Raw genomic sequence first — 26,007 nt, forward strand, 5'->3', positions numbered from 1 at the left:
TAATTTCTCTTCATTTTTTTAAAAATTTTATAACCACAATATGATATCAGCCGATTTACATATCATCACTTTCATTTTCATAAAAACCTGTTGAAATTCATTATATAGTACATAGTGAGAGAACACAAATTCAAAGCAAAAGTAGAATACCCCAAGGAAGTGATTCCATTTCTCAACCCTGTACTACCTAAATGTGTTATCGTAAATCTATCTCGCCATTACTAGGTATATCAAATTGTTCAGAGTTCTCGTCCATATTTGTATTTGTAGTGTAATGTTCTGCTTGGTCGCAAGGAGACTGTGGGTTGCCTGTGGTCTCTTGTACGTCGCCAGCAACGCACGCTGTGGGGGGCTGAGAAGAGCTCCGCGTATGACGTTGTTCTGGAATGAGACAAGAGCAATCAAGCTTCAGACTTTTGACGGATATTCGTCATCTTAGGCCTAGTTTAAGGAGATTCGATGCAGTTTCCCGAATTCCCAAACATCCAGTCAATCACAACTCGTGTCTTCTGCTACAGGGATCATCAAACTATTTGGCCATGCCATGTAGCTAGGAAAGAACTTTATAAAAATGTAATATGTGTTTACATTGTTGTTTCTATGGAAACGCGAAGTGCTGTTTGCTACATACCCTGGTCCAAGAGCCTCGAACGTCTCTGTATTTAGTGGTCAGCGAGCTTTTGACTCGCTCGCTGGCCACTAAATAGAGAGACGTTCGAGGCTCTTGATTATTAGAGGAAAATTTATTAAAATCTATAAGAGGAATTTTGAGATATTGGCTTATTTTTATTTTCTAGCGACTCGTGACCACAACATTTTGATCATGAGGTGACGAATATCGTAGTGTATAACAGTGCATACCACGGAAAATGTGGAAAAATTAAGCATCTTTTCGGTTTTTATTATTATTTTATTATATTGATTCCTTATATTTGCTAATCGTAGAGCGAAATGGCGTAACCAATGCATTCGAATTTTATGTTGGTAAAACACGGGTCAACTACACGTGCCCTTTTTTAGGGTCGCGCGCGACGCCGTCATTTAAAAGAAAATAACGAAGTACCAATCTCATTCAAAGAAACTAAACATATAAAAGTACGGCATTCGTTTTACACGTCGAAGATAGATATTCAGAGACCAGAATTGCCAAAACCTGCCGTTTTGTCTATCTTTCAATCAGTATTAAATCAACAAGTTTACGACGCCATGTTGAATTGCGTCCCATGAAATCGTCCCAGCAATTAAGCTACTCGCTTATCGACTCGACCCAATCCCCCACGCAAAGACGAATACAACATGGAGCAGGTGAAGGGTTTGAAAGGGATTCGCAACAAACGCAAGCCTCCGGGATACATCGAGGTAGTGATGCACAATTGATTGCACCAGGTGTAAGTACAGGGGCGGGTCCAGGATTTTAAAATAGGATGTTTATAATGGCCGGATAGACGGCTAGGTCTTAGAATACTTCACGCTGAATTGAATTTGTCGCGTCAGTAAAGGCAAGCAGGCAAAGGCACATGGACAGTACCTCCAGTCCCTCACACAAAGTGACTTTTCATTGTTTTTTTTACTCAAAAGGGGGGATATCCACCCCCACTCTATTCGCTCAAGAGACCCTGACAGATCTTTCTTTTCTATAAAATATCAAATGCGTACCTAAATAAAAGCTTAAAAAGGTTCAAAGTTCAATGTTGCGATAATAAGTTATAATAATCCACATGGCAGAACAGCAAAAAAAAGTACTTCAGTAAATTGGTTTCTTCTCGTTTCTTCACTTCGCATCCTAACGATTATCGAGTTATCTAGGTGAAAAAAAAAAACAAAACAAAGAAAAAGACATGAACATGAAAACTTTGAGTTAGCAGGAGATTCCATCCTCGGGGAACCAGGGCAACACGGAAACCGGAAGCGGGAAGACAAAAGAAAGAGGGGGAAAAGACGTCCTTCCCCACTCTTTTTTCATCTTCGCGAGTACGTCCGCTTCCGGTCTCAACGTCGCCTGGGTCCCCGATGATGGGGAGATTCGGGTTATCGAGGGTCCTAATCGGGAGTCAAGAGTAAAATAACGAAAAATCCATGTCGTTGGCCGGACTGACGCACTCACCAGAACTGTTTGCCATCGTGGAACCCGCAGTGTCGTCCTTGCTCGTCACGTGCCCTGTGGCAGCCATCCTCCTAAGCACCTCCACAGGGAAGCCCCGTATATCCCTGCTGGTTATAGTCGCACTCGGTCTATGTCCATCGGGCTTGGGGCCACCGCTGGGGACTGGAGCCGAACCAGTCTTTCCAGACTTTCTCGAGAATTTTCCTAAAAATTTATGCGGAGCTCCTTGCGATGGGGCTTTAAGTTCTCCGTCTTTTGACGGAATACGAAGTTTTTCACTGTCATCTATGATTTCAAAGTCATCTTGAGTCCCAGCCTGCGGGAAATTTTGTCTGAGTTGTTCCTTACTATTCATACTATCCTTGTGTTTTGCGTCGCTTCTGACATTCCCAACATTGTCTTCAAAAGATGAAGTCCGCACTTTTACGGGCGAGCCTTCTTTGCTCCCTGGATGCAAATCCTGCGGTTTGGGAGGCAACGGCGGCTTGCTACCGCCCCGAACCTTTCCCGGGTGACTTTGTTCCGCATTCGCGCTCTCATTTCCGTCCACAGAGCAAAACGAGCCAGACTTTGTGCTCGCGTGCGGAGGTGAGACAAGTCCAGACGGTTTAGGGGGCAAAAGTGGTTTGGTAACCGCGATTTCTGTTGGTGTCGCTGTAGTAACCACGCTTTCTGTTGGTGCTGGCATAGTAACCACGCTTTCTGTTGGTGCTGGCATAGTAACCACGCTTTCTGTTGGTGCTGGCATAGTAACCGCACTTTCTATAGGCGTTTGTTTGGTAACCACGCTTTCTGTTGTTATTTGTTTAGTAACCGTGCTCTCTGTTGGTTCTGGCTGAGTAACCGCGCTTTCTGTGGATGTTTGTTTAGTAACCGCGCCTTCTGCAGGTATTGGCTTAGTAACCACGCTTTCCGTTGGTGTCGGTTTAATAACAGTGCGCTTGTTTGACGTGATGACGTCATTCTCTGATGGGTGGATCTTGGAGTCGTTGGAAGACGTCAATGATCCTGATTTCAATGATGAAGGACGCGTTGTCATGGAGGTCGGGTCGGCACTGGCGATACAAGGGAGATGGTTACAAGGATAGGGTGGGATGCGCTGAAATAAAAGGTCGACGGACACCAACCGAAAGTTAAAAGTTCTTTTATAAGATATTACAAGATATTGCTCCAGCTAAGGAAAGTAGTTCCAGCTCAAAGAAAGTATCCTGAACACGCGGGCTTACATATGCCTGCGTTACGATAGCGCAAAACGACAATCCCTCGACATCTGGTTACTCTACGTAGTCAAGAAACGTACGTTAAGTCCACATAATCCTCAAGTCATTCACTCTGTTGCAAAGAGGCTAGTGATGTTTTAGCAATGTTGATTCAGGAAATAAAGGAAGAGGAAGTTGTCTAAATTAAAATGAAAATGGTCTGATTAAAATTGAAATGGAGGGGATGGTCTAATTGAAATGGATATGGTCTAATAAAATTGGAAATACGTCGAGTGCATCTGAAATCGAGAGTAACACGTTTCAAATTCTGCCCTACCTTGCACGGAATTTTGTAGCAAGAAGTTCTTTGATATTTGGCAACGTGTTTCTGAGATTCGGTGTCCCCAGCCCACAGCACTGGCGAAGCTGAGCGATGTTCTTGTTCAACAGGAACACACCGTAGAAGAAGTGAATCTTCTCTTTCCCTTTCGTGTGAAGTGGAAACCTGAAATAGGATTTCAAAGGGTTTACTTCTTTTGCTCCTTGACCGCCCTCAGCCGGCCGAGTCGCTTAACAAAAATGAAGCACATCAGTCGAAACAAGCATTTGTGTAAGTGGCATTGTCTGTGTCCTTCAAAAACCCAGGCAAGCGACAAATCATCCCTTCTTTTTTAGTATTCTGCAAGATTTAAGAGCTTAAACATTAAGCACAAAATTGCGGTCTGATTTTTCTCAACCTGGTCAAAAGTTCAATATCTTTAAGGCTAGGAAGCTAAAATCTTTAATTAATAATTACAGTGTGTGTAGTGTCCAAAGTTTGCAGAAAACAAAATTGCGTTTTATTCCGAAGATACTCCTGTTTCTGCAAAATGACTATGCGAGATACTCTTCCATGAGCATTTTCGTAAATTTTCTTTGCCTCCTTGATGGATACATACAATTCTTATCAGCGGACGAGTCTAATTACTAGGTACTTTACTAAGAAAGTCTTCACGAAGGTCCACGAGAAACGATGCTCTCGGCAACGTAATGTCTTACTCCTTGTCCCTGTCGGCGACCTTGTCGATGGTGAAGTCCATGATGGTCGAGCGAGAGCCCATCGGGTGCATGGTGTAGCGCAGAGGGAGCTCAAGCACCTTGCTGATCATGTGCACCAAATGGCAGGCATAGCCAAGGGAACACGATAAGGTCTCGTCATCGGTTGCTAGAGATATAAGCATCATTAGTTATTCTAACAAACAGGATACTATCTCACTAGAAAGAATACAGAAAAGCTGTAGAAAAAAACTAGATGGTCTGCGTAGGTGTGGTGTAGACAAGCTATAAATCAATGCAAGATTAAAAAAAACGTTGAGCGCCTCTGTGAAACAGAGCAGTTGCGCTGACGTTTCGAGTGTTAGCCTTTCTTTTTGCTCTGACGAAGGGCTAATGCTCGAAATATACTTTTTTCAACCTTGTGTTGAAAAAAGTTTATAGGATGTCTCGTCATCTAGAATTAGAAGCCTAATGGTTATCCCAACAAGAAAAGGCAGTGTGGATGACCAAAGAGGTATCAGGGAGAAGGTGAACATGTCTAGTCATCGGTCGTTGGAACCGAAACTACTGTATTATTAGTTATTCTCACAAGAAAGCCACGTGACCAACACATGACCAACTACGGGGACATGGCCAACTAATGAACACATGGCCAACTAACAAATAGGCAAATAATTTTGTCTCACTATCAGTTGCTAGAATCTAGACCAAAATGGTTAATGCAACGAGAAAGGGTATTACTAAAGACCATATCTTTTTTCAGAAAGGAAGTGAAAGGAAAAAAGTGATAAATACTGCATGTCATATTCCTTGTACTACAATCTTACCATAAAACTCCTCGGACTCAGAGTTTGCTAGCCGTACACTGCATATCAGCATCTCTTTTGAAGGAAGCTGAGTATAAAGCAAACGTTAGAATACTAAGACTATAAGCGAGAATTGGGTCTTTATAACTGTACAGTGACTGTGAATCTAGTTAAGGCATCGTTAATGTGTTACTGTGAGACCTAACACTGTGTTCCTTTGTATGACACAAAGGAGGCTTACCTCTATAATAGGATAGAAGGGACTTACCTCTATGGTAGGATAGAGGGGGCTTACCTCTATAATAGGATAGAGGGGGTTTACCTCTATAATAGGATAGAGGGGGCCGTTACCTTTATAATAGGATAGAGGGGGCTTACTTCTACATAGGATAGAGGGGGCTTACCTCTAAATAGGATAGAGGGGGCTTACCTCTATGATAGGGTAGAAGGGACTTACCTCTATGATAGGATAGAGGGGGCTTACCTCTATGATAGGATAGAGGAGGCCGTTACCTTTATAATAGGATAGAGGGGGCTTACTTCTACATAGGATAGAGGGGGCTTACCTCTATGATAGGATAGATGGGGCTTACCTCTATAAAAGGATAGAGGGGGCTTACCTCTATGATAGGATAGAGGGGGCTAACCTCTATAATAGGATAGAGGGGGCTTACCTCTATGATAGGATAGAGAGGGCTTACCTCTATGATAGGATAGAGAAGGCTTAACTCTATAATAGGATAGAGAGGGCTTACCTCTATGATAGGATAGAGGGGGGTTACCTCTATAATAGGATAGAGAGGGCTTACCTCTATGATAGGATAGAGGGGGCTTACCTCTATGATAGGATAGAGGGGGCTTACCTCTATGATAGGATAGAGGGGGGTTACCTCTATGATAGGATAGAGGGGGGTTACCTCTATAATAGGATAGAGGGGGTTTACCTCTATAATAGAAAAGAGGAGGCTTACCTCTATGATAGGATAGAGGAGGCTTACCTCTATGATAGGATAGAGGAGGCTTACCTCTATGATAGGATAGAGGGGGCTTACCTCTATGATAGGATAGAGGGGGCTTACCTCTATGATAGGATAGAGGGGGCTTACCTCTATAATAGGATAGAGGGGGCTTACCTCTATGATAGGATAGAGGAGGCTTACCTTTATAATAGGATAGAGGGGGTTTACCTCTATAATAGGATAGAGGGGGCTTACCTCTATGATAGGATAGAGGGGGCTTACCTCTATAATAGGATAGAGGGGGCTTACCTCTATGATAGGATAGAGGAGGCTTACCTTTATAATAGGATAGAGGGGGTTTACCTCTATAATAGGATAGAGGGGGTTTACCTCTATAATAGAAAAGAGGAGGCTTACCTCTATGATAGGATAGAGGGGGGTTACCTCTATGATAGGATAGAGGGGGCTTACCTCTATGATAGAATAGAGGGGGTTTACCTCTATGATAGGATAGAGAGGGCTTACCTCTATGATAGGATAGAGGGGGTTTACCTCTATGATAGGATAGAGGGGGCTTACCTCTATAATAGGATAGAGGGGGCTTACCTCTATGATAGGATAGAGGGGGGTTACCTCTATAATAGGATAGAGAGGGCTTACCTCTATGATAGGATAGAGGGGGCTTACCTCTATGATAGAATAGAGGGGGTTTACCTCTATGATAGGATAGAGAGGGCTTACCTCTATGATAGGATAGAGGGGCTTACCTCTATAATAGGATAGAGGGGGCTTACCTCTATGATAGGATAGAAGGGGCTTACCTCTATAATAGGATAGAGAGGGCTTACCTCTATAATAGGATAGAGAGGGCTTGCCTCTATGATAGGATAAAGGGGGCTTACCTCTATGTTAGGATAGAGGGGGCTTACCTTTATGATAGGATAGAGGGGGGTTACCTCTATAATAGGATAGAGGGGGTTTACCTCTATGATAGGATAGAGGGGGGTTACCTCTATGATAGGATAGAGGGGGTTTACCTCTATGATAGGATAGAGGGGGCTTACCTCTATAATAGGATAGAGGGGGCTTACCTCTATGATAGGATAGAGGGGGGTTACCTCTATAATAGGATAGAGAGGGCTTACCTCTATGATAGGATAGAGGGGGGTTACCTCTATAATAGGATAGAGGGGGTTTACCTCTATGATAGGATAGAGGGGGCTTACCTCTATGATAGGATAGAGGGGGTTTACCTCTATGATAGGATAGAGAGGGCTTACCTCTATGATAGGATAGAGGGGCTTACCTCTATAATAGGATAGAGGGGGCTTACCTCTATGATAGGATAGAAGGGGCTTACCTCTATAATAGGATAGAGAGGGCTTACCTCTATAATAGGATAGAGAGGGCTTACCTCTATGTTAGGATAGAGGGGGCTTACCTTTATGATAGGATAGAGGGGGGTTACCTCTATAATAGGATAGAGGGGGTTTACCTCTATGATAGGATAGAGGGGGGTTACCTCTATAATAGGATAGAGGGGGTTTACCTCTATGATAGGATAGAGGGGGCTTACCTCTATGATAGGATAGAGGGGGCTTACCTCTATAATAGGATAAATTGGGCTTACCTCTATAATAGGATAGAGGAGGCTTACCTCTATAATAGGATAGAGAGGGCTTACCTCTATAATAGGATAGAGAGGGCTTACCTCTATAATAGGATAGAGAGGGCTTACCTCTATGATAGGATAGAGGGGGCTTACCTCTATGATAGAATAGAGGGGGCTTACCTCTATGATAGGATAGAGGGGGGTTACCTCTATAATAGGATAGAGGGGGTTTACCTCTATGATAGGATAGAGGGGGTTTACCTCTATGATAGGATAGAGGGGGCTTACCTCTATGATAGGATAGAGGAGGCTTACCTCTATGATAGGATATAGGAGGCTTACCTCTATGATAGGATAGAGGGGGTTTACCTCTATGATAGGATAGAGGGGGCTTACCTCTATGATAGGATAGAGGGGGCTTACCTCTATGATAGGATAGAGGGGGTTTACCTCTATGATAGGATAGAGGGGGCTTACCTCTATGATAGGATAGAGGGGACTTACCTCTATAATAGGATAGAGGGGGCTTACCTCTATGATAGGATAGAGGGGGCTTACCTCTATGATAGGATAGAGGGGGCTTACCTCTATGATAGGATAGAGGGGGGTTACCTCTATGATAGGATAGAGGGGGTTTACCTCTATGATAGGATAGAGGGGGCTTACCTCTATGATAGGATAGAGGGGACTTACCTCTATAATAGGATAGAGGGGGCTTACCTCTATGATAGGATAGAGGGGGCTTACTTCTATGATAGGATAGAGGGGGCTTACCTCTATAATAGGATAAAGGGGACTTACCTCTATGATAGGATAGAGGGGGCTAACCTCTATGATAGGATAGAGGGGGGTTACCTCTATGATAGGATAGAGGGGGCTTACCTCTATGATAGGATATAGGGGGCTTACCTCTATAATAGGATAGAGGGGGCTTACCTCTATGATAGGATAGAGGGGGCTTACCTCTATGATAGGATAGAGGGGCTTACCTCTAAAATAGGATAGAGGGGGCTTACCTCTATGATAGGATAGAGGGGGCTTACCTCTATAATAGGATAGATTGGGCTTACCTCTATAATAGGATAGAGGAGGCTTACCTCTATAATAGGATAGAGAGGGCTTACCTCTATAATAGGATAGATTGGGCTTACCTCTATAATAGGATAGAGGGGGCTTACCTCTATGATAGGATAGATTGGGCTTACCTCTATAATAGGATAGAGGGGGCTTACCTCTATAATAGGATAGATTGGGCTTACCTCTATAATAGGATAGAGGGGGCTTACCTCTATGATAGGATAGAGGGGGCTTACCTCTATAATAGGATAGAGGGGCTTACCTCTATGATAGGATAGAGGGGGCTTACCTCTATAATAGGATAGAGGAGGCTTACCTCTATAATAGGATAGAGAGGGCTTACCTCTATGATAGGATAGAGGGGGCTTACCTCTATAATAGGATAGAGGGGGCTTACCTCTATGATAGGATAGAAGGGGCTTACCTCTATAATAGGATAGAGGGGCTTACCTCTATGATAGGATAGAGAGGGCTTACCTCTATAATAGGATAGAGGGGGCTTACCTCTATGATAGGATAGAGGAGGCTTACCTCTATGATAGGATAGAGAGGGCTTACCTCTATAATAGGATAGATTGGGCTTACCTCTATAATAGGATAGAGGGGGCTTACCTCTATGATAGGATAGATTGGGCTTACCTCTATAATAGGATAGAGGGGGCTTACCTCTATAATAGGATAGATTGGGCTTACCTCTATAATAGGATAGAGGGGGCTTACCTCTATGATAGGATAGAGGGGGCTTACCTCTATAATAGGATAGAGGGGCTTACCTCTATGATAGGATAGAGGGGGCTTACCTCTATAATAGGATAGAGGAGGCTTACCTCTATAATAGGATAGAGAGGGCTTACCTCTATGATAGGATAGAGGGGGCTTACCTCTATAATAGGATAGAGGGGGCTTACCTCTATGATAGGATAGAAGGGGCTTACCTCTATAATAGGATAGAGGGGCTTACCTCTATGATAGGATAGAGAGGGCTTACCTCTATAATAGGATAGAGGGGGCTTACCTCTATGATAGGATAGAGGAGGCTTACCTCTATGATAGGATAGATGTGCGTAAGCTCGGATGCCAGCTGCCTTCTTCTGATGTTTAGTTGGGCCTTCAACTTTACTAAGTTCTCTCTGAAGAATAAACACATCAAGACCACACTATACCTCATTTGTATTCAAGTTTCTGATAATTTATACAGTTATAAATTTAAATGTTAAATATGTATTCCATAGTTTTCATATCTGACTTTTCCGGAAAAAAGGTATTTATTTATGCTATTGCAGTATCTCCACATGAGTTTATCATCAAACTTGGCCCAAGAAAAGTTTGATTTATGACATTACCAGAGTGATCTAGAATGCCTTTTATCAAATTTACTCATGCTTTATGTACTGTCTATGTTGTGGTTTGAAATGCTTCTTGGTTTGAAATTGTTAAAACCAGTTTGAAAAAAATTCAAACCAAGAAGCATTTCAAACCACAACAAATGTGGCATGGTTTGAATTTTTTTCAAACTGGTTTTAACATTTTCAAACCAAGAAGCATTTCAAACCACAACATCTACAAAAAGCATGTTTATCGCCAACTGGAAGTGGACTTTTGGCCGTTGTGAGGGGGTGCATCCCTTTCAACCACCTTGGGTACGGGCCTGTATTTTCACATTCAACTGGTAAAATACTGTTAATGAAATTGTGTCAGCAAATAGTAAAATATTGATTAATTTGCTTGGGATTTCATGAAGAGGACTTTTCTTGTGTTCCTTACCGTTTGTCAACATGGTCTTTCTTGTGTTGCTGAAGAGAATTTCTCAGACCATTTAACTCTGCTTGTTTTCTTTCCAATCCACGCTCTTAAATAAATATGAAATAAATTGATCATTAGGCTAATTCATTTCCTCATTAGACTCTTTGGCTGAAAAGAAAAATAGCTAAAAATGCTGTGCACCTCGTTTTCTAACTCTTTCCAAATATTTTCTCTCCTCTTCACGTTCTGCAAAAGAGATGAGAACAATCAACCTCACACAAAAACAAAAAAGACAAAATCAAAGGGCGACTGGAGTTAAGATGACAAGTAGCACAAGATGTATTCGTACCTTTATGGATTGTTGCATGCTTGTGAATAAGTTCTTCTCTCAACAACTTGACTCTAAGTTTCAGGCTTTCCCGTTCAGCCATCTGCACAGAGAAAGAAATGTGAGAAACCTGATAATAATTCTAAGAGGCAAATAACTACAAGAATAAAGCATTGCATTGCAGCATTGCATCAATTGCAATACATATAAGTAAATTGGTGTAAATACAAAAAGCCCAAATAGTTTTGTTCATGAACCAGAAGAATGAATACAATATTCCAAAAACTGGAATTTGACCCTGCAGGGTTGAATTCCAGTATTTGGGGTATAAGTAAATTGGTGTATAGAACAGAACAAAAAGTAGTGTGTAATGCTATCAAAAAGAGCTTTTATTACTTAAAAGGGATATAGATTTAGGAAGACATACGGGTTACTTAGGTTCCAATGCCTTAGGAACTTAGCAAAAATATATATAATCAGATCACTTTATTTATTTTGTAACCTGCTGTAGGGATTTCTCTGTTGTCTGGAGTTTGTCTTCTATCATCTGCCGGACATTCAGCACGGAGATTTCTGTTTGCCGGATTGCTTTTTGTAGAGTACATAATCTGCAATAAAAAATAAATAAACAAAGTCTAGATGAGTCAGTTTCTCAATGCAGGATCAAAACTAAATACTAAAAAAAGTCTGAATTTGCTAGATCCAGTATAGTCTCCTGTGCAGCTGTCCTTAGTGTTAGTCTCAAATCCCGTGACCAGATCAAATACTGCTACCAAACCAAATAACTTGAACTTAATTACACAATTAATCAGCCACTAATTTAAATGATTAATGTGCATTTAAAATAGTTAGCAGTATCCACCACAATAAGTCTTTTGTAGTCCTTTGTGTTTGTTTACTGTACTTCTCAAACTGAGTTATACTTCCAATCTAAGAGAATTGTGCATTTCCCTTGTCTGATGAATAAACACCCTAAAATGATCTGTATTCATACTTACTGACTGTATTGGTGTTAGGGTAAATGTTGAATAAAGTATATTATTAATATATATATAAACAACCTCAGAATTTGGTAAATAATCTTTATTAAGATGGAACTGGCAATGATAATCACAAAACAAATGCAGACTTTACCTCAGAAGAGATGATCTGTTGTAAGTTTCGACAACCTGAAACAATGAAAAAGATAAATAAGGGATTTACGATATTTACTTGAATAAGCCCCTCCTCCAAATAAGCACCCCCCACCCCTCCTTTCCACAGGTTTTATGTAACTGAGTGAAATGACTATCATACATGTAGTTCTTAGAAAGCACTGAAGCACATAGAATCTGGACTGTATCTGGTCTGTATCCACTTTAATGACATCTTTACCTGGTCTGTATCCACTTTAATGACATCTTTACCTGGTCTGTATCCACTTTGATAACATCTTTACCTGGTCTGTATCTACTTTAATAACATCTTTACTTGGTCTGCATCTACTTTAATAACATCTTTACCTGGTCTGTATCCACTTTAATGACATCTTTACCGGCAGCTAGCCCAGGGGCGTAACTTGGCACCTGAAAAAAAGGATGACAAGATTTTTCAAGTCTTCAAGTTGAATGCTGAAGTACCATTTTATCACTTACATCATTGTCAGGGTTTGCACCATAATACCCATCTACTAGCCCAAAGAGAAGAGTGTTCGGCTTGTGATGGGACGTCCTTATCTGCAATCAATCGATACGAACATTAATGATCCACTTCTCTTAGATTCAAACTGGCCATGCAATACAATAGTTCATACAGTAAATATGTGTTAGGGCATCCTGATTCCAACATGCTCCCAACAACAACACACAAAAAAGTAAAGAAACACCCCCTCAAACTAGACCCCCTCCTTGGGTTAGGAAAAACAAGTCTTTTATCTATTAATAAGGCCCTTGTATTGAATCAATGCAATTTTAATACAAGAAAACATTATTATTGGACAAACTTTGTTCATTTTTTTTATTTTCTTATGGTCAAACATAATTGAAATAGGTGTATCCCCAAGTTTTCAACCGCGTTGACAACTGATGAGTCAAATGCTTTGTGAAATCAAATTCTGACTCTCACTAATACCAACACAGTATTATATGGCTAAAATAAAGTCAGGTATAGTTTGGATTAGAATAAAGGCCATCTTCAATGGGGTGCAGTAAAAAAAGGAAGAAAAGAATGCCATATCATTTAAGATAATATCAGTATCTGTCAAACAGCAACTTAAAAAAAAAAACGATTATACTAACCTGTTCACCGAGATATTTCAAGCCAGAGAGGTCCACACTCCATTCAATCAAGAGATAAAACCTTCCCCCTTGGCCACCCCATACCCTCACAACAAAAGCTACAGGGGAGTCAAGGGAAGTCAACATGTGCACCTACAAAAAGCTAATGAATCATCACATTTAGCATCTTTGGTATAATATCTTTTGGTATAATATCTATCTCTGATCCAGTAATCTCCCTTTCTCTGCAAATGCTGGCTAAGCTATTGCAGACAGTATGAATGTCAATACCATGTAGAACAAAACCGGGCTATTTTCATTTTAAAGGCACTGATTGCCTCTAACCTTGTGACTTCACTAAGAAATCACGACTTTTTGAGCGGCAAACTCACACTACACAGAAATGGCTTCAGCTGTACGCCAAAGAATAACAAAAACAATAAAATATTTCCATAGAATGCCCCTTTTCTGACAGAAAGTATTGGCTGATTCATCAGCACTTCTTGTTGTTATTACTTTTCCACAAATAGCTTGAGCATGTTGACAACCTAAAAAAGTATTGACATTTAGTGCAAGTCACCTTTAATTGAGCACACAGGATGACAGAAGTTGCTTAAAGATGTCTGATTAACAAAGTATAATTATGTTTAGGATACATGAAGTTGCAGTCTCTAGGTTCTGTCCAAGCGTGGTTGGCTCAAAGCTACTCCATGTAGGATTCTGCGAAGAAGAAATAAAAAAATATCACATATTATCACTTCAATAAGGAAAAATAATTTTATAAAATGTCAGAGGGCATGGAGCATTCTCAAAAACTATGGCTTACCAGAGAATTTGGTATCCTCTCACTTGTGTAGATGGCTAAGAAAAAATAAAAAATTGTAAAGCAAGCAATAAAAAATGAAACAATCAGAAAAAAAGGAAAATATATTATACATATATCAAAAATGTAATGAATGAGTCCCAGGCGTTCATAGAAGAGTGCCCGATACACCGATGTAGAGCGGGATATAACTTGATATGCAGAAAAAAAATGCAATCTACTTTTTTATCCCTACAAGGCTGTTTCGTGGTTGACCACTCATCTTAAGATGATAGGATGCGCCACGAAATAAAGTGTTTGATGCTGTTGTCCTTGACGTTTCATATGAGTTTGCTGAGTTCAGTCAAATTTCTGTGTTTAGCTTGGCAGAATGAGGCTGTCTGGTTCCTGTATCTTGTCGTAAATTCGTTTTCGATATATCAGCGATGGTAATGATTATTCCTTATAAATCCCCTGATGAGTGGGCAACCACAAAACAGGTCTGTAGGGATGAAAATGTTGTTTGCTTGTTTTTGTGCACATCAAGATGTACAGTATATATATATATATATATATCAAATGTAGATACTCGTTTCTCTCTAGAGGCTGGTCTGTAGAGCTGTTGCATACACATACTACTGTATTTCTTTTTAAATGAGAGCAATGAAAGATAGCATTGCTGGAATATGTACCTTTTGAGTTTGAATCTGTGTGTAAAGTGAAATAGGTTTCCAGTAAAGAGTCAACCAGAGAATCACCATGGATAGGCAATTTGATCACTATATTCCGGGCTGAGATACTCCGAAGATGCCTCAAACGATGCTGAAAATGATAAAGATTAAATTGAAAGCCTTACACTTTCACTGACACATGTTAAGATATATAATCTAGACATAGGTATTTTAAGAAACCTGATCTGTTGGAAGTTGTGGTAAGTGAGGAGGGTCTGGTTGAATAGCATCGCAACCACCCATTTCCACTGTCTTCAATCGTGACTTCACACATTCCCCCAATCCATGTAACAAGTGACATAGACCTTGACGTGTATCCATTAATACAAAATAAAACAGGTGATGGTTTAGCTATAAAGCTAGAGTTAAATTTCCGTTTGGAAAATGAAAATGTGAAAGGTATGGAATCAGCATTGAAAATTATGAGTTAGACACCAGGGGATTAAAATAATTCTGATTGTTTATTAAGTATGAAGCCAATAAGATCTATATCTTGATAAGCTACAGTATTTAAGCTCATGACCATGATTGAGATCAATGATTACACACCCCCAAAACAAAAACAACATCGACATTTGACAGCAACCACTTATTCACACCTCCAACCGTTCGCTTATTTCCCCAAAAAAAAACAATTAAATTTAAGCATTATTGGTGCTATACTTAGCCCAGATACTGATTAGATTGTCCGTTAACAAGAAAACTAATCAATTAGAGCAATTCTTTACATGGGTATAGAGGTACCAATCTAATGTATGCTCACCTCACATTTCTAATCAAACTTACAATGCAAAGCATGAGAACAAACCTGTTGTGTTGAGAGTTTCATGTGCCTCACACGCCCTAAAGTCTCTTTACTGGCCATGCCGCGGCTCTGGGCCCATCTGTGACTGCTCTAAGGGAAGTCCAATACTAGATTTCTAAGATATGTGATTCTATTTCTGTTTCTTCCTGGCGGCCATCTTGGATCATTAGCATGTGATCTCCATCCAGCGCATGCTCTACTCTGACCTGCGCCCGCAGTGTTGCCGTCGCTGCCAAGATGGCGGCGCCTGAAGTCCCTTCGAATAAAATCAACCTGTCTATGCTGATAGACTTCTTGCTTCAGAAGACTTACCATGAACTGACCGTCCTCTCAGAGCTGTGAGTTATGAAGCACTGTTTGTATTTTTTATTGATTTTCGTATGTCCGTGACGCTTTCTCTCAAACTTCAACGACTGTCTATGTTTTTGGCTGAATTGTCGCGAAAGAATAATAATTAAGCTTATATAAGTCATCGTCTTTTACGCAAGTGTATAACTGTTACTACTAATAAAATTATTCCTTGATAGAAGTTATGTTTGTTCAAGCATTAAACTGTGATTAAGGCTTTTTAATATTCTTTGTCGACTTGTTCGTTTTGACGTTTTCATGCTTTAGATGTTTTAAGCTACCTTGATTTTAATAGTCTCGTGCGTGTATCGTACATATGTTATCTTTATAACAAATACATTTTCTATTTTGTTTAGCCTGCCAAGAAAGCCAGACATTGAAAGGTAATTTTATACACTTTTTTGGGATTTTGTCCTTGGTGGAACCATGCCATTCACGGAAAAATTTCCTGGTCATCCCATTTTATACCCCACCCCCTCTCCCTAATTAATTTTGACGAAGAACTTAATTGCTTGATTGATATTTGATGTTGCCATACAAAATAATAAATTGTTAGAATATTAATATGTTAAAAGACACCTTTACCCCCCTCTCTCCTTGAAATTTTGCCATAAGCCCTTCCCCATGAAGCCCTCGCAATCCTGCAAGTGAGAAAGTAAGAGTTGATTTTGTTCTTGTCTTCAAATACGTAATGTGTCTCTCTGTTACTCTTTGCTAACAACAGAAAAATAGAAATCGTCCAGTTTGCAAGCCGCACTCGTCAGCAATTTGTGCGTCTTCTTGCGCTGGTCAAATGGGCAGGAGGGGCCAAGGGTGTGGCCAAGTGCCAAGCAATATCCACCTTCCTGGATCAGCAGTCTATGGTGTTTGTGGACACTGCCGACATGCTGGCCAGGATGGCCAGGGAGACTCTGGTGCAGGCCAGGTAAGCGCTATGACTAAATGTATTTCCCAAAACTCGAACTTGCACAAAAATGTTGCTAAAGAGTGGTATCAAGTTATATGACTTATATGACTACCTCTATACCACTAAGTGGTATCTGACTACCATCAGAGGTCAGATAGAACTAGCTGAAGATTCACACGCACATCACCATGGTTCAGGTTAAAGAAATGGTTAGAATTTCAATTGTTAGTATGACCCGTGGGGGACTTGAAACACAAGATCGCAGGCTGTCAGTAGGGGGTAGAACCCATGTTACTGCTGAAGTTTACCTGAGTTTTTTGTTTACTTTATGACATTGATCATTTGATGTGGGCGCTGTAGGTGATACCTTCTGCTGTATATGTTCTACATGCTTTGAAATTTTATAACAGCCATGAATTATAGGATGAAATTAAAGACAATAAAAACAGTCGTTTTAATGATTGATGCCAGCACATTTGAGATATCGATGTAGGATCACATAATTGATGTTGTAATAAAAGTAAAGTTCTTCATTTCATAATTTGTTAGGTTTACTTTAAAAAAAAGTCTACATGGAAAGCCTCAATTCAAGTTCAAATGTTAACAACAACGAGGGCGACTCGCAGGGGGGGGATGGGATGATAAGAGTCCACAGGGATCCCAAAACAAATAATATTATAACAGATGTAAGATAACATAATCTATTAATCAATAAAACCTTTACTTAAATCTGTAGACTACCAACCTTCTGTCTCCCTGCTGCTGTTGATGTGTTGACAACAGGAACTTACCAACGACTACCAACATGTATAAGGGTACGATGTCACTGTCTGTCTGTCTTTCCTTTCTTGCATGCATACCAGTTTGTCCATCCTTATTGATCAGAAATCCCATGCTTTTTAGGACAAAATAGTCCCACCTGATCCTCTGTCATTGTCAGAGAAGAATAAAACCCTCCAGAGACTGAATGAAGTGATTCAACACAGGCTAGTCTTGGCCAGAATACCACCTCAGATGGCTAGCCTTAAAATTGGTGAGTTCATTTCTTCTAAAGTAAACATCAAATTATGGGGAAAAAATGTTTTTTTTTTTGCATGTGTGAGTAGAAGAGGAAATCCAAAATGAAATGAATTTTGCATGGGACAAGGATATAGAAACACTGATGTTCCATATGACTGGATGTCCCATGAATATTACATTTTTTTGATTAAGTCTTGTACAGTAATAACTTGTAGCCAAATTTGTTGATTTTTGTGTAGCTGATGGCTGTGTAACTTTCCATGTGGATAACGAGTTTGAGGTGAGTTAGATATACAACACTAATACCATTGTGTTAATTACCTTTTTAAGCCACATCCCCTTCAACCTAACCTTTACGATGTGACGTAATTTCAGGGCAATGCATATAATATTTTGGATACTATGTGAAACCTTTATTTGAGAGGGGTAGGCATTATCAATGGCACTTTCTAAAGTAGACACAATACTGTTCTCTCTGAAAAGTCAATCTAACTTCTAGTTACTAGGCCTGTTTGATATGCAGTATATTTTGCTTTAATCCCAGGGAAGCTTGTGAATGACGAATTCCGTGTAATGTATATGCGCGCGCTCAACGCCACCAGCGTAGCAACGTCGTTACTGAGCAACACTAATGTCAGTGCACCCTTAATCCCAGGTCTCCTTGACATTAATGGGAGATGATCCTGCATTGCCATGGCGACTACTGTCAATCAACATCCTGGTTGAGGATATAGAAACTGGAGGTCAGTGTAGATGGTTGTCTTCTTGAATTTTCAGCAAATGTTGTGAATTGTGCCAACATCTTTTTCCATTGTGTTTTAGATGGAAAACCTCTTGTCCACCAGATGCAGGTAAATACATCATTATCATAATTATCATTTTCATCATTATCACCATAATCATTAGTATTACCATTATCACCATAATATTATTACCTTCATCATTACAGTTCCATCATAAACAACACGTAATTATCATCATTGAGCCATGATCATGATCAGCTTTATGAACAACATCATATCCTTTGGAATTATCAAGACCTTAACATTATCACCTCTGTCCTCATCACTTTTCTAATTATTCTTATTATAACTAATAGTGATTGTCATAACTATTAGCAACACAACTAAATGGTGTTATATCACCAAAAACAATGTTATAACAATCCATGACATCTTAAAGTCCAAACGTCATCACCCATTTCCATAAACACCATCATCATTTTAAAGATAAAGTAGTTTGTAGTTAGATCCTATTCTTCTTTATTAGCAACATTTACATTATTTGCTGTGTATTTTTCCCATTTTTCCATCATTGCAGATCAACTACATCCACCAACTGATCCAATCCCGACTATTTAATGAGGAAAGCCCTCTGGTTGATCTCTACAACTGTTTACGTATCCTTTACTCTGATCAGATCGGACTCCACTAACTCCATTTTCTTATTTTGGAAGCAGTTCAATCCTCTTGGCTTCTGATTGGCTTTTTTTTTATTATTATCATCAATTGTAATATGTCTTTAGGAGATACTTCTTTAATTATTGCCCAGATTCATTCTGTCTTTCACTACAGTTACAAGTGCTACATTTCCAGGTAATTTTGTGTGTACTCAAATCTGCATTCACATACACATGTATCATACACTTCTCTCAGTTACAATAATCATACTGTTGAATGGAATAGAATTTCCTAAAAATATTCTGAAATTAATATAGATGAAATACTAAGACAACTAAAGTGACTTCATATATGAATAGAGAAGGTTGTTGAATGTATTTCTGTGTTTCAAAGGCATGTCTAAATCTTAAAATAGAACTGTACAATGTATTTTTGGTAGGGGCTTTTGGTGCCTAGTAATTGTGAAAATCTCACCCTGTCACACACTTTGTTATGTTCTTTGTAGGCTAAACAGCTTATCCATGAGCGTTGGCATGAAAATGTCAAAATTGAAAGCTATGCTGTGGGAAAGACCTTAACCCTCTCATACTGGAGGTACGTTATGACGATTTGCTCACCTGACGTTTTAGGTTTCACAAATGAATGATTTTATGATCATCTTGCCAGGACAAGCCCTTCGCAGCACTCACAAAGACAGGTTCAAGGTAAGGGTACTGATAGTTGGTGCCTGGAGAATTAGATCCAGGTACATTGGCTCATCAAGTCAGTGGAAATGGTTATGATAAAATGTACGAAACATGATTATTTTTAGATGCTGTTACTGATAATGATGGTGACAACAATGTGGGTGATAATAATAATGGTGACAAAGTGTTGGTATTGATGATGTTGGTGACAATGATGTTTGTGATGGTGACAATGTTGGTGATGTTGATAATTGATTATGATGTTGGTGACAATGATGTTTTTAATGTTGATGATGTTGATAATGGTGACTATGATGTTGATGACGATGATGGTGGTGACAATGATGTTGATGGAGATGTGATGGAGGCAATTATGCTGGTTGTGATGATGGTGGCAAGATGTTGATGACAATGATGCTGGTGAAGATGATGGTGGTGATGATATTTGTGACAATAAAATGATGGCAAATGGATGCTGACATTGGCACATTTCCCAGTCCTTATCATAGAATGGTACTCATAGTACTTTGTATTCCAGGGCACGCCATGACCATCAGTTATCAATCAGACCAGAACCCTGGGTATTTGTCTATCAGCCATCAGCCACCGCTTCCAGTGAACAGCAAAGAGGATTGTCTCGACAAGGTTATGGTAGGAAGTTTAAACATGCCCTATGTGCTGTGAACATTTAGAAGCAGATCCTTCTTTGAACTTACAACAGTAATCCACCATATACTCTTCTCCATATTTGGTGCCCTTTCTTTTGGATTGCGCCCCTCTTTGAGGCAGTACCACCTGAGAAATTCTGGGTCTGCCCCTGAAATCGATTTGTTTATCATTAAAGGATTTTGGTCAGGTGGTCAGGTCTCAACCAAAGGACAGACCATTAAAAAGGTTATTGCAGGGGGAGGGGGGACCCAAAATGTAGAAAATACTTACATTTAAAACCAGAGCAACAAAGAGGGGAAAAGTACTCACATAGAGACGAGAAAACGTACCCCGTCCCGACCCCATCACCTCTCTATTGGACACTCCCTACAGGGTCATTCATTTCTGTCACCTGCCTTATCCTTTGAATGTCTCCCTTTTACAGCCAAGTAACCTGTGCATAGAGCGACTGTTGATGCAGAGTGTGAGATTACAGTCGATCACAAACCTAAAGGTACAGTTAGAACATTCAAGCAACTAGACAGAGATCTATATACTAGGTATTTTTGACTGAGTGTTTGGGCTGTATTGTATGGGCCATGGGCCACAAAAGAATGGAAAGTCTCATATGGTGAGAGCAAACAAAGACAATAAGGATTTATAATCAATGTTTTTAGAAAACTTCCTTGATAAATGTTGTTTTTGATAATTGTTTCTGAGCGGGCCATATGAGGATGTACCGCCCCGTAGAGGTTTACCATCAGCAGCTATAGGCCTTTACAACGTGTTATGGATTGAAAGAAATGCATCTACCACAAATTATTTTTGGTGTGAAGAAAAATAAGGTAAATATGACAACAAGAAACCTGGGCAAGAAAGTTAAGTATTCTGGAAAAAAATCAAAAAAGCTTATATATTAAACAGAGCACAATGTAATTATATGTTTTTTTTTCTATTCTAGAATCTTCTCAGTCTTCTATCAGAGCATATCAACTCAAAAGGTTTGTAGATTCACAAGAGCACATGGTCTCATATTTTCAATGTTCTTAAAAGCATAAACAAAATTGCGTAAAAGGCCTGGTTCGCTGCAAATTTTCCTAATTCTGACCACGCCCATGGTCATGGTACTCATCGTTGTTCTTTATGTCTTTCCTTAGTTTTGTTGGATAGGTGCATGCCAAGCCTAGCCATACAGACATGCAAACAGGCTACACCCTCTGAAGTCCTGATAATCGCTGTTGACACCAGGACAGGCAACTTTAAGGTGTCCCTTGGTGATGGGGAAGGTGCGAAAACAGATGTCCATTGCAATGTATTTAAACCTGAATTTCTGCAGTTGTCAAATGTCATTCAAATCCAAGGGGAAAAATGACAGGGGGTTAAAGGGTTTTAAGCATAATAAGAGATTTGAGAAGGGTGCAAGCTTTTTTTTATTGTATTTCAGCCCTAAACTCAACGAAATTGTTTGCAAGAAAAACAAAATCATGAGTAGATGCTCAATTATGTTATGAGTTTGAAGATGTAATTTTGTTTGCTAATCCAAAAATCTGGTGCACGCTTCTTTTTTTTTAGCACATGGACTTAAATAGAAATGGTATGGTATGCAGTTTTGGCTCTATTTTTGTAGAAAACCTTATATGTACAGACATGGAAAAGGCCCTGAATGCAGATCCTCAAAAGTTCCCCACACTGCTTGGTGATGCAAGGTAATTACACTTGCCCAGGGTATAGAGCTATAATGTAGATGATAAGGAAAAAGGAATATCAGTAGGTTATATTCCCTAATTGTTCAAAAAACTTGACACTTTTAACTGATAACTGTCAGTAGTGAGATCTTGCATTTGTTCTTAGTTTGCAAAGAAAATATAAATCTGACAGGATGTTGGAAACCTTTCAAGCTGTAGTGTGTGATTTAGACAGTCTTCTTCTCAGTTCTCGTCGAATTAGAATTGCACACTGTACTTCCATAAACCATTGATCACCCAGTGTTTCCAATCAGTATTCTTGTCTGTTTGTTTTCCTTCTGAAGTTTTCCCCAATTGTATTATTTGGATAGTTAACATTTGTCTTTCTGTCTGTTCTCAAATAGAAGCATAGAAGACATCACAGCCTATCATAAAAATAGACAGCTCATCATCTTGATGCCTTTGAATTTGTTAATGAGATGCTGTAGCATCATCTATGTGCATTTGAGTGCATGGGAAAAATTTTATCTTTTTATTCCATACAACAAAGCATTTGTTATTAGGGTTGTTATGTTAAATAATCTGGAAAATCATGATAATCTTGATGATCTTTCACACCAGATGCCAGCTTCACCTTCACAAGTGTCGTCGCTCAGTGTCCCTCCTTCCCATCATGCCTCTGTCCTACCTGCCACTGACTGAGGTGTCACGTGGTAAACTATGCATGCTCAGTAAACACCACATGTTCCTCAAGTTTAAGAACCACCCAAACTTCTTCCTGGTAAGTACTGTGATGCCGTATGCATTATGCATATGACCTCTGTAGAGTGATGCATTCCCCATCAATTGAATTTAATCCATTTCATGTCATTTCCGTCCACATATTGCTTCCACCCATTCCATCTCTTCTATCCATGTATTTGTTTTGAGCCACAATATATAAGCAACACTTTGAGAATTCTCACAGACATTATGTTCACACAGCCTCCCTGGATAAAAATTCTTCCTCAAAAAATTTCATAAAAAGGTCCAAAATGTTAGCTGTTGATCTAGCCATCTGGTCAGGTCCAGTGTATTAAAAAATCCTCACATTCAGTTCCAGTTACTTTCCACCAATTTCTATGCTAACTATGCTTACAAACACAATACCCCTGTAAAGAAAAGTCTTTACCATGTGTTCTGATTTCCCAGGTTGTGGAGGTAAGCTCAGCTGCAGAGAGTGACAAAGTCTGTGTGAAGTACAGTCTACTAAGGACCAAATCGGTAGATGTTGATAACCTGGAACCCGAGGTGTCCAGACGGGACAGTACCGTGAAGCAGGAAGACAAGGGGGGTGCCAGCATGCCTGCTGGTAATGTCCAGCCACTTTTCCTGGCCGTCAAGCATATAGTGGAAGTCAGTCCTGAGAGAATGACGGATTTCCCAGGCACCATGATCAAAGGTAATTTTCGTCATTATCACAAGCTTTTTTATCGGTAGAGGATCTAGGGGGAGGGTTTAGGAATCCCCCCTTTGGGCTGCCAGAAAGCCAAATATATCAAATAATAAACATCCTCTTCCCATTTGTCACTGGGCCGAACCCCCACTTCAGCAAAAAGCTAGATCCATTTCTGTTTATCTGTTTATGATTTTTTACTTAAGGTAATGTTATCGAAAGCTTATTTTCTGAATAACCTCTGCAGTAATGATCATCAAAGATAATTATAGTTTACATTTTAAATCTACAGATTATTTACTTTATTAATCTTCAGAGCGATATGATTACAATTTGTATTTGCATTTTTACTTTCAGGTTTTAGTGATGGTAAGATGGAGAGTGTTCCAGTGAAAAGAAAGGTAAGGAATCAGGAATGTGCTAGAAAGAGAATGTGAAATGCATCTGCTATTTGAATGTTGTACCATAAAAAGGCCGTAAATGCCTGTACAGCCTTAAAATGTTGTACAACTGCCGCAAATGCCTGTTTGAATATACACCGTTGGTGCTTATTTAATTTTTATTTTATTTTTGGGGCACGAAGGAGGCGCTTAAATCATAATTCAGGCTTCAGTTTTAATAGGAATAGCTGTAATGTCTTTATGTCATGCTTAATGTTTTGGGCATTAAAGCTAACATTTACGATAACTCTGCTTGCGTCCAAAGCATGACTACTGCGAGGAGGAGAGAGCCAAGAGGATCAAGACCACGACAGAGCTGTACAAGAAGTGCACCAACACCTCGTCATTCCAGGCCGAACTCAGCCACATTGTGTGCTCCTGTGACGGCAGGATTCCATTCGTCTCATTGTGTGAGGATGTAAGTTGATAATCCATTCCCTTTGCTAGTGTAAGAAATCCTTTCAAAACCTTCTCTTATCACTTGTCAAAGCACCGAGAGTTCCATTAACAAATGTCACCCATTGAAATAGGTACGAGGAGGAACCTCTGAATGTTATGTTTTCACTTGCATATTATTTGTTTTAATGCATAAAACCAAAGCTTGTAAGATGAGCAGTTAGAATCTTTAATAAACTTAAATATGAAACTAATCTTAAATATGAAATTTAAAAAGTCAGCCACCTCTTAAATTTCGCCCATGTAAAATTGTTCCATTTTCATACACCCATTAACTACTTACGAACATGTTAATCTTGCCCATTTCTCTCGTTCACTCACACTGGTTTATATTCTCTCTAGTTGCGTCGGCATGGAGTTGTGCATAGCGGCGTGACCTCAGAAGCTGCGGTAGGCCTGTGTGTCGAGATACCGCACCTCCCCACACCCCAGGGGTGCAAGGAGGACCTTGTCACCACCCTTCACAGTAACATGATCAGCTGTACCCTGAGGTTTTCGGGTCAGGAGTATGCACACTGCGATTTTGAGATGTACTTCGCTTATCCGCCTTTTCTCAGTAAGTGGAGAAATGTTGAAAAGAAACCCTCTAGCCATGGGCTTATAGTTTGTCAGCGTGAACCCTCCTGCCTCTATTCAATTGGGAAGTCCACTCAAATAAATTCAAAACAAACACCGATGCCTTGAAACCCCTCCACCTTATATAACCAAGTAGTCTTAACCTGTTAATACTAACCAAACCTATCTATCCATTTAAGTTAACCTCAAAAACATATCAGTCTCTAAAAGGAAAACGATTTTAGTCCTCACGTTGTCACTTCAAATGTCAAAGGGCTGTCCTACGATCGAAAGGCGCTTTGAAATATTAAGATCCATGATATTAATATTAAGATATAAATGCGCGTAAAATATATCGTAGAATATCGTAGAACTGCCATTTGCCAATCGCTATTTGCCGTTGATCATTGTTTTTGAAAATAGGTGTACAGTATATTGTTTTGTTAAACTGTTAGTCTGGCAAAGTTTGACATTTCCTCTTTTCTTGCAGCTGACAGTGAGAAGCTCCAAGCCAAGCGCATTGCTCTCAAGTATGCCTACACGCAACCAGAGCCTGGGGCGAGTGAGCCCGGGGTAGTCCAGAAGTTTCTCGATGATTGGTGTTGTATATGCAAGCTCTATGCGCATGCGCTGGATCTGGACATGTGTATCAAAGGTAAGTCAAGTGGAATGACATTATAATATGGTGATATGTGTTGCATGTTTGGGAAATCAATGAAAAAATACATACATACATAGAGATTCTCGCGCCTGAAAAAATAACTTGGAAACTGAACTTCGGAAAGTGTCCATCATATAGAGATTGACCGCTTACTAGACATCTGTTATAGGGGGTTACATCGAAATTTCCTAGACATGCAGCAGAGTGTGATGGGAAGTACATGTAGAAAGACTTGACTGATGGTCGTTTTTGTGTGCGTATCTGGGTGTGTATTTGTCCTTCATATTCTTTGTTTTTCCACCCCTATAAT

General features: G+C 39.8%; 2 protein-coding genes across 4 annotated transcripts in view; one reads left to right on the forward strand and one right to left on the reverse strand.

Moving 5' to 3' along the window:
* LOC5506616 lies at window positions 1–15,637 on the reverse strand. Its single transcript, XM_048731985.1, has 18 exons — window positions 15,460–15,637; window positions 14,613–14,742; window positions 13,945–13,979; window positions 13,775–13,838; window positions 13,140–13,237; window positions 12,498–12,578; window positions 12,366–12,428; window positions 11,998–12,032; window positions 11,366–11,471; window positions 10,885–10,966; window positions 10,737–10,781; window positions 10,557–10,641; window positions 9,835–9,922; window positions 5,166–5,232; window positions 4,342–4,507; window positions 3,641–3,808; window positions 2,105–3,159; window positions 1–381 (listed from the first exon to the last, which is right to left on the reverse strand). The coding sequence occupies exons 1-18, from the start codon at window positions 15,514–15,516 to the stop codon at window positions 197–199; spliced, it is 2,610 nt and encodes an 869-aa protein (XP_048587942.1). The 5' UTR covers window positions 15,517–15,637; the 3' UTR covers window positions 1–196.
* The window catches only part of LOC5506615 (mediator of RNA polymerase II transcription subunit 14), a 27,194-nt gene continuing 16,822 nt past the window's right edge, over window positions 15,636–26,007 (forward strand). Inside the window, exons 1-23 of one of the 3 annotated variants that reach the window (XM_048731980.1) lie at window positions 15,636–15,794; window positions 16,161–16,187; window positions 16,529–16,729; window positions 17,448–17,526; window positions 17,615–17,744; window positions 17,971–18,011; window positions 18,387–18,474; window positions 18,554–18,582; window positions 19,052–19,130; window positions 19,283–19,326; window positions 19,637–19,725; window positions 19,798–19,835; window positions 20,356–20,468; window positions 20,911–20,979; window positions 21,427–21,466; window positions 21,623–21,751; window positions 22,093–22,171; window positions 22,772–22,931; window positions 23,342–23,591; window positions 23,943–23,986; window positions 24,291–24,443; window positions 24,824–25,037; window positions 25,527–25,691. In XM_048731980.1, coding sequence (XP_048587937.1) covers window positions 15,694–15,794; window positions 16,161–16,187; window positions 16,529–16,729; window positions 17,448–17,526; window positions 17,615–17,744; window positions 17,971–18,011; window positions 18,387–18,474; window positions 18,554–18,582; window positions 19,052–19,130; window positions 19,283–19,326; window positions 19,637–19,725; window positions 19,798–19,835; window positions 20,356–20,468; window positions 20,911–20,979; window positions 21,427–21,466; window positions 21,623–21,751; window positions 22,093–22,171; window positions 22,772–22,931; window positions 23,342–23,591; window positions 23,943–23,986; window positions 24,291–24,443; window positions 24,824–25,037; window positions 25,527–25,691 — 2,362 coding nt within the window. In that variant the 5' untranslated portion in view covers window positions 15,636–15,693. Of the gene's footprint in view, window positions 15,795–16,160; window positions 16,188–16,528; window positions 16,730–17,447; window positions 17,527–17,614; window positions 17,745–17,970; window positions 18,012–18,386; window positions 18,475–18,553; window positions 18,583–19,046; window positions 19,131–19,282; window positions 19,327–19,636; window positions 19,726–19,797; window positions 19,836–20,355; window positions 20,469–20,910; window positions 20,980–21,426; window positions 21,467–21,622; window positions 21,752–22,092; window positions 22,172–22,771; window positions 22,932–23,341; window positions 23,592–23,942; window positions 23,987–24,290; window positions 24,444–24,823; window positions 25,038–25,526; window positions 25,692–26,007 lie in introns of all 3 variants that reach the window. The other 2 variants (XM_048731983.1, XM_048731982.1) reach the window with 2 other exon arrangements.

The sequence above is a fragment of the Nematostella vectensis genome, chromosome 9, assembly GCF_932526225.1.
Source record: "Nematostella vectensis chromosome 9, jaNemVect1.1, whole genome shotgun sequence".
NCBI classification, from domain to species: domain Eukaryota; kingdom Metazoa; phylum Cnidaria; class Anthozoa; order Actiniaria; family Edwardsiidae; genus Nematostella; species Nematostella vectensis.